General features: G+C 46.5%; 1 protein-coding gene across 1 annotated transcript in view; it reads right to left on the bottom strand.

Annotated features, from left to right (window-relative positions):
* Positions 1–337: 337 nt before the first annotated feature.
* The window catches only part of kdm6a (lysine (K)-specific demethylase 6A), a 34,074-nt gene continuing 25,724 nt past the window's right edge, over positions 338–8,687 (bottom strand). Inside the window, exons 18-30 of the mRNA XM_079170717.1 lie at positions 7,698–8,587; positions 5,502–5,631; positions 5,209–5,314; positions 4,357–4,562; positions 3,912–3,964; positions 3,731–3,805; positions 3,477–3,625; positions 2,609–2,723; positions 2,334–2,521; positions 2,033–2,174; positions 1,823–1,949; positions 1,546–1,716; positions 338–1,251 (exon numbers count right to left, since the gene is read on the bottom strand). Of these exons, the coding sequence (XP_079026843.1) occupies positions 1,216–1,251; positions 1,546–1,716; positions 1,823–1,949; positions 2,033–2,174; positions 2,334–2,521; positions 2,609–2,723; positions 3,477–3,625; positions 3,731–3,805; positions 3,912–3,964; positions 4,357–4,562; positions 5,209–5,314; positions 5,502–5,631; positions 7,698–8,587 (2,388 nt within the window). The 3' untranslated portion in view covers positions 338–1,215. The remainder of the gene's footprint in view (positions 1,252–1,545; positions 1,717–1,822; positions 1,950–2,032; positions 2,175–2,333; positions 2,522–2,608; positions 2,724–3,476; positions 3,626–3,730; positions 3,806–3,911; positions 3,965–4,356; positions 4,563–5,208; positions 5,315–5,501; positions 5,632–7,697; positions 8,588–8,687) is intronic.

Genomic DNA, 8,687 nt, shown 5'->3' with positions numbered 1-8,687 from the left:
ACAGTTTCTGTGAAAGAAAAAGAAAAGATTAGCGGCCATTTAACTAGTGTTTTCACAACCTGTGCGCTCGTAAATCACACTGAAGATGTCCATCTTTTTTAAACCCATATACTTTGTTCATCTTTATGTTGGATTGACTGCATTTTTATTGTACTTTCTGCATCGCTGTTGTTGGATTATCATCATGTTGTTTTCTACTTTTGACATTTAGTGTAATTGACACGTTTCCACAGACTTTCATTTTAAATGTTCCTTCCCTTCGGTTGAGCGAGCGCCGATCAACACCGACCTCCTGGCTCATGTACAAGAAACAATAAGTGCAACGGAGCTGCAGATGTAAATAAAGACAGTTCTTGTTTATTGACTCATAAAACATCCTTCAAACAATAAACCCATTTCAAGGTAAAGGTCTCTGTACAATGCTTACTAAGCAGTTTTATGTTTATAGAAAACGTATGAGGGGCCGAGCTTAAAATCACAAGGCTCCTTCAAATTTAATGGCAGGTACTCTGGAAAAAATTACAGCATTCCATCAACAAATATTTTCAAGCAATAAATATGCATTTATAAATAGTGTAAATTTACATCAAAATAAAAAAACAAATTAAAGTTCACTCTTTCGTCTATGTGCAACCCTTTTTCTTTGTGACTTGGCTGTTTGTCTACACGACTTCCTCTCCCCCCAACATAAAGCAATCAAAATATCATCGTAGTTCCATAAAATCAAAACGTTTTAATAGATTAAAAAAAAAAAAAAAAAAATGGGGGGGGGGGGGGGAAATGTTGCAAATGTCTCACTCAACTTTTCACATTACAAAAGAGTTTTTCATGTGGTTTTCCTGACCGACGAGGCGTCTATCTATACAAAAGGCCGGCTATGCTAACGACTCATCTCATGGAGGGAGGGAGCAAAGCTCTTGTGTCAAACTCACAGACGGAATACAAAAATGGAAAAAAGAAAAACTATCAAGTCAGTAGTCTTTGTGTGACGATGTTGCCATTTAAAACAATATTATGTACAAAACCGTAATTCATCTTTTTTTTCTTCTTTTTTCTTTATGTGGGATTTTGTGTATTTTCTAGTGGAGTCCAGCTCATCCAGCAGTAGAACAGTCTGGTCATGACGACAGGAGGAGCTGCCACCCCCCTCCAGTCCACCGGGGGGAGGCAGGTTGCATAGACACACAGCTTTCACGCAGCTGCCTTATGGGATCGCTACAGAGCGCCGTTTGAGGACCGCCGGCTTACTTCCTGAATATCAGAAGAAAAAAAAAAAAGAGGTTTCCGGAGAGTTTCCGATTAAGTCCATTGAGGATCAAACTGTCCTCAGAACAACAGTGTTAGCATCAAGAGGAAGAAGGCTGGGGACTCGCCTGTAGACAGATACAGGAAGAACACACTAAATATTGCAATTCTTTCAGCAGTGGGTCATAGACCGTCACCTCTTACAGATTGCCGCTTTAAAAGTCTCCTTTGAGTTTGAACTGATCCACTGTGGTTCTGAATGAGACTGGTACAGCCGGTGGCTTCGTGCGCGGTACTTACCAGGGTGAACTGGTCATAAACCTGCATGAGGTCCTCTATCTTGTACTGCTCCAGCACCACGAAGTTGTCCAGGTTAGCGCTCCCCCTACGGGCGCAGTCCTGGCAGTGCACCACATACGTTTTCCTGCTGTTGCTCTCCGTGGTTACAAACAGCAGGTCGAACACCTCCACCTGGACGAGAGGTTGACAGAGTGGGTTTCAAGTGTCGCGGACACAAAATGCAGCTAAAAAAAAAAACACTCATGTAGGCGTGGTGGTTTAGGATACGCGTGCTTACCTCACAGATGCTGCAGTAATGCGCCGGCTCGCTCTGGGTCCTCCCGTGCCACACCAGCTCTTTCCCAGCAGCCAGCAGCAGTTCCCGCTGCATCTGACACTGCTTCAGAGTCCGTAGCAAACAATACCTGACATACAGAAACACACGTGTTGGGGAAACAGTCACATCAGCTACTACTGGGTTCTGTGGTTGCAGAGAGAGAGTCCTCACTTGATCATCTCAAAGAGCCGGTGGTCCGACACTTTGATGTTCCTGGCCATGTTCCAGGAGAGGTGGATCATGGGAACGATGGATTTGACGCTCTGCAGCTTGTTCCACTCGTAACGCTCCACTGCCAGCTTGTACTGATGTGCTGAGGACAACAAAACAAGAGAGGACTCTTCATTTAATCCGTACATCAGGGGGAGTTTACAAGTTCACGCATCCTGAAAGTCTGGAGGAATTATAATCTCAGCAGGTAATCACCATCCATGAACACTCGCATAACGTCTAATATATTTCCTTTTCTCACCTGTGAGGGGTCCAACATTCCACGCAATATTGTTGCACCAGCCAATGGCCTGAACCCAGTGAATGGTGCCTGTGTTGAGCCACACCAAGTCTCCAGGTCGCTGGATGAACCGATAGACAGGCACGTTGGTCTCGTACAGGTCCTCCAGGTTGGGCCACCAGGAACCCATCAGGAAGTTGATGTTGTTCCTGCAAGAGGAGGGTGAATTGAATGAAAAACACATCTCCGGAGGGCTGGCTAAGAAACTCTCGAGTCGTCATTTCTGGGTGACGTACTTTTCGCAGAAGTCGTTGATGACGCCCCAGTACGTTTCAGGCACCGCGAACCACTCGCAGTCCCCAGGACCGATGTTGATGTTGACCGAACAGAAATTGTTGTTCTCTTGGTGACCTGCGAATAATGAATAAAAAAGGACGGGATTACTAACAGAGTGAGAAAAATACAATGTGGTATTTATTAGGATTGTCAATGAATAATCAAAATGTGAATATATATTCAAATTGAGAAAAAAAAGCCATATTTGAATATGAAAATGTATTCTGATTGTAAAAACAAAACAATAAAAAAAAAAGCACCGCCGAGGCCGTCTGCATCGCGAGCACAATCTCACTTTCATTAATTGAAAATGAAAAGCTCAACAATGAATAATTCAACAGCAGCCGCCATGACGGCAGAGAACTTGTGTCCTAACAGCGAGCGCTGCGTTACATCAGGTAAACAAACCACGTACCCGTCCCTGGAGACGTGACCACTTAAAAAGACGGCCGAGTGGGATCCTTCGACACACATTTTATATATCGTGATCTTTACTGCAAATGCTTTACAGTAAAAAACACCAGCAGGAAGGAAACTACCCGCTGTAGTGCAATGAAGAAGTACCCTTTAGATTAATCTTCTTCTCAACTTCTGGAATCGTTCCTCGTTTCTAAGCCAGCGACAGGAATAAATAGAAGCAGGGCGTGCGACAACAGTTCTCATGCAGTGTTCCGTCGCTCGCTGTCAGTTAAGACACGGTGTCATGAACATAATGCGTAAAAAAGATTTTCAAATAGTTTGAACTTATGTGTTATTTAAGGGCAAATACTCAAATGTCATTATTGGCTATTTTGTGACAGCCCTAGTATTTAATCTGTCCATGTGTACCTGGTGTCCTGCTCCCTGGAACCTTCATGTAGAGCTGGACGGTGTTCATGCCCAGGATGGTGTGCCCCACGTGGCTGAGCAGGTTACCGGCCGACACCACTCGGGCAAAAGCTGGCAGTTTGGACAACTCCTGAAGCTGCTGTTTCCACCTGTATCAGGGCAAAGGTTGCACCAATATTAATATTATATGAGAAGATGTGTGGTGGTCTATGCATCCAGATGTTTGTGTGTGGAGGGAAATACAGTGCACTCACTTCTTCTCATCAGAGAGGTCGATGTTGGTGCCAAACTTAATGTGTTTGAAAGACCCCTTCCTTCGACGCATCGCACTGAGAGCGCACGAGAGTTGAATACAGTTAATAACAGGAAAAAAACAAACATGCACACACTGAGAATTTAAAAATCGGAGGAGACGAGAAGGAAAAGAAAACTCACCTGTCTGAGGAACCTGCTTCCGTCTCCGGCTCCTTCTTCTTCTCATTCTCCTCCTATCACAAATAAAAAGCATCGGAAGAATTAGAAACTTTTAGAGGAAGTCTTTAGAAGCTCGCCAAACAGCCATTAAGTCAGAACAGTTTAATCTGCTGACAGGAACCCAAGCTATACACAATTGTTATCACACCAACAATGATGGCTGACAAAACATTTATCAAAATCAAGTGGTAAAAATAGTCCTCATGTATTATTTCAGGTCATACAATCTCTCTCTGGTAACCCAATGTGTGCCCCGCATCGTGGATACAACATGTCAAAGGTCTATGGTTTCAGACACACTTGTTCAACTCTGGTTTATCTGTTGCACAGATCAGTTTTCCAGCACACAGTATTAGTGTGTGTGTGTGTGTGTGTGTGTGTGTGTGTGTGTTACTCTCCCACTGACCCGCAGAGACTCCTGGAAGGACGAGGCCTGGTACTGGGCGTACTTGATGACGGTGGTGTGGGATCGGCTGCTCTCGCAGCGCCACATCTTCCTGCTGCCACTGGGGTCCCAGTTCTCGTCTGTGGGCTGGGCCAACTGGGTCCGCACCTCCACCAGATGGTCTGGGTTGGCCTCCACCAACGTCTTGGTGGAGAACAGGCCCAGATCTGTGCGCGGAGGACGGGAAGAAAGAGGAGCCAAAGAAGGAGTATTAGTTTCAAAAGTTACCTAAAAGAGAAAAAGAGATTTTTGATTCAAGCTTTCATTCCTTAACATTCGTATATAAACTTTTTAAACACTTTGTTGTCTTCTTATTAAAAGAAGAGCAAGGGGAGACAGTAAGATTCAAGGTGATCTGTAGTGCAGCAGGGTTAGGCGCCTCATTGTAGGCTGTGTGGTTCTATGTTTATTTGGTATTTTTTCAACTTTGGCCACATAACCGTTTCACAAATAAGCACGGCTTAATCTGCCAGATGAGAGCATTACATAACAGGGCAGCAAGTCATTATATTAGAGGAGCAGATGTTTGTAAATTCTTGGCAAAGCCAACTAGTTCTCTCAACAGCAAACACGTGCAGTAACATTTTCCACTTGCAGGTGGTGCTGTTGTAATACACGTCAAATTCCATCCACACACACACACACACACCACACTCATGATTACAGAGACACACCCACAGAGCCATGTGAGAGTGGAGCAGACAGCAACATCCAGTTGCACATCCTCAAAGCTGCCCGTCACCATCGCAGTTTAAATCAAATAACGGCAACGATCAAACATTTAGACGCAGAGTGTGATGCACAGCCTCGTACCTAGCTTGAGTGCTCCAGCCAGCCCTCTGATGACGGTGACCGGGTTGGACGGGTTGGTGCAGAACTGATGGAGGGGGGGGAAGAAGGCGTCCCTCTTGTTTTCGAGCTGGAATGTGAGACACGGGAGCGGTCAGACATCGTGGACAGACTTCCTGGCTTTATCGTAACATCAAAACATTAAAAGAGGAGCCGAGTGTTTGCATTTGGCTCCGTGTGGCTGAGGTGCTGTTAATCTGACATGGCACACAATAACAGCATGGCTACTTCTCCTTCTACGGTGCGGCTGCACTCACATAAATACTGGGTGTCGGGGGATTGAGTTTGTCCTTTGGCAGCGGAGGAGAGGGCGGGCGAGGGGGGCGCGGCGGGGGACACTTGTCCAGGAGGATGCTGCTCGTCGACAGGCCGTTCTTCCCCAGGTTCCTGCAGCCGGAGAGAGAGATCAGTCAGTCCATCAGCTAAAGGTAGAAACAAGCCACCTGTCGCTGACAATAAACAACTAGACACACTGTGCAACACAACGTGGTGTGTGAGGAACAGGCCACTAAAGAAAACAGAGCGTCTGCAAGAGAAAAACCACAGTGCACAGTTTGCCCCCATGAACCCGCCCCCCCCCCCCCCTTCAGCAGAACACTGAACTATGTTACGTCACCTCACTGAGCTTCAACACAACACAACATTAGGGAGAAGATTCTAGTTCACAGAATCAGGACCTGGAGAAACACTCGGAGACAGAGGTTACCCTCTACAGGCAAATACCACCGCAGACAATCGTTATCCACCAGTAAAATATGTGATCAGCACGTCGATATTTATGCTTTTCTAGTCACCGATCTCTGATAATGTTGCACTGTAAATAACCACTCCGTGTTTAAACTGACAGGAGGAGAACGAAGGGCCATGTTCAGTGAAAATGAGTATTGCGTGAAGGTAAATTATAAATGTAATTATGATCTCGTAAAATGTGGTGTTGGTGAGAAACTTGAATAAATCCAGATGTTTGAAGGAGATGTTTCACCGCAACATAAAAATATATTAGAGAGGGAATGATGACCTGTTTACACTAGCTCTAATTAGCTTATAATAAATGACTTTTGGGACGGTGGCAAACTAAATGAGTGTGTATTCTTGTAGACCAGCTGATCAAACAACAATATGGATCATCAATGATCGGTAATTGGCATCGGCAGCACAAAAAAAAAGAGATCAGGGATCTCTGAAAGTTATATTTGCTCCCTTTTTGATCCGTGATATGATCCGAACAGAGTTTTATGATCCGTTGCATTACTACCAAACAGTGAGGCAGAGCAGGAATATTCACAGCTGATTAAAGCTTTTTTAAATGACTCAGTTCTGCTAAATAATGCCTGATTTACAATCCTGTGTTTATTGTTAAACACTGTAGTATGCCAGAAGGGGAGAAAGCTAAATGTTTGTATTCACGGCTGCTGCATAGTTTCAACTCGTGCAAACCAACAGGTGCCTAAAGCTACATTCATGCAATGTCTGCAGAATAGAAACACTTCTGGTTGTCCCTGCTTAGGACTGTCCACACATTATCTGCAAAGTGGTTAACATTGTATTTACACCATTTTAAAAAAGGCCTGTTTAAAGTGGATTGTTCCTTTTAAAATCAGAACCGATTGTATTAAGAGTTCATATTTGATACATTAGGATGCATCTCCCAGTGATGGAGGCTCTGCAGCCATTTCTCCAGCAGTTTGTTGGCACTTCTCTATTTATTTTCGCCAAGTAGCAGAAATTGTATCTGGCCGAGTCTGAATTACAACTAGAAGGCTGGCTTTCTGACTTGGCAGCTCATAATGATGGTCTGAATGATGAGATGTGAACATGGCGGAGGAGAGCGCTCTGCATGAAGAGTGGCCTGCAACTAGTGACGAGACCAAGTCTAGAGCAACATGACAGCTCCCCACTGGATTCAAAACACAAGTAGCTGCACACACACACACACACACACAGGGAGATGAACTCCGGCTCAGGGCTCACGATGGCACGGTGGCAGTTATGCAATCCAGCCTCAAAGACACAACGTGCCAGTTTTCCTCCAAACAAGATGAGGGTGAGAACAACCCGGCACACGGCGTGGGGTCAACATGCCGCGTCACTTTCCCGAACGCAGCGAAAGCATCAACACATTACTCACTTCTACGAGTCGCTGCTGCGTAACCGCCACAAACATTCAGTGTTGCGCGGCGGCGGCGTCTTTCTCAGTTGACAACAAGCCGGCGTGAGCAGCGTTTCGCAAACGCCTCATTCAATTACACAGCTTCTGATTTAACCGACTCATTTTTCAAGCTGTGATCTCAACCACATGAGCCAGCGGTTTACGAACATTCAACGACAAATATAATGTGGGGGTTAAAAAAAAGAAAAAAAGACAAGCACAAAAATACCAATAAAGGATTCAGCACACTGATCCCCAATCTCTCAGACTCAAACACAAAAGAGTTGCTTTAACGAGTAGTTACCTGCATGCTTTGAGCACCTCGCTGGAGCTGGGGTAGATGGAAACTGAGGACCAGGGTGCCAGACCAGCAGGGACAGCGGGTTTCTGAGCTCCTCCAGAAGGCTCTACCTTCAGTGGGCTCTGGGAGTCCTCCGGCCCCTTCCCATTAACCGTGGGCCCCTGGCTGTTGGTGTTGGACGGGCTGTTAAGGCAGGAGAGGCTGTTGGTGCTGTGAGGGTCTGCTGAGAGCGGAGAGGGAGTGGCGGCGGCGGCGGCTTGCAGGGGCGACGACGACGCCAACTGCTCAGACGTTGGCTTGGCGGCACCGTGGAGACCCGGGTGGACGTTGTTGATTTTCTCTGAGGAAGGCCCTCCGTGGTTACTGTTATTGTTATCGTCGTTACTGGTAGCATTGGCTTTTCCCTTTAGCAAGGCGGAGAGCTGAGGATTGTCTGAAGTTAGCACGCCGGGGGCAGGAGAGCCGGGCAGAGACAGGCTAGCAGAGCTGTCCGTCACCCGCGGCTGGACGTGATTAGTCAATCCCTGCGCGGGGGTGGTGCTGGGACTTAGGGGCGTCCCTGCGGAATGCCTGACAGTGGCCTCCGGACCTGATGGCAAAGCGGCAGCGGCACCGTTGCTGCAGCTTTTGCCCCCTGAAGGCGTGGCGTCTTTGGTGTGGACCCCTGAGGTAGTAGCGGCGTGGGGGGGCGAGGACAAGTGGTTGGGTGTGGTCTGGGGGGAGGTGGGGGACAAAGAGGAGGCTGAGGAGGAGACAGTGCAGGGCCCGGAGGAATGTCCAACCTGATTCAGAATCCCAGAGGAAGAGAACGAGGTCTGAGGAGAGGAGGAGGAAGAGAAAAGGGGTTCTCCATTGGGACCTGCCGAATGTGAACCTGGACCTTTGTGAAGCCCCTGGACCGAGAGGAAGAGCAAAGAAATACACAATGACCAACACGTTCAAGAATAAAAACAGATCTTTGTTACATTTCAACATCAAAAAACAAAAGCAGTG

Source organism: Pholis gunnellus (genome assembly GCF_910591455.1).
Source record: "Pholis gunnellus genome assembly, chromosome: 12".
Classification (NCBI taxonomy): Eukaryota; Metazoa; Chordata; class Actinopteri; order Perciformes; family Pholidae; genus Pholis; species Pholis gunnellus.
Note: the sequence above shows the minus strand (reverse complement) of the source record. Positions and strands in the feature narration are given on the sequence as shown.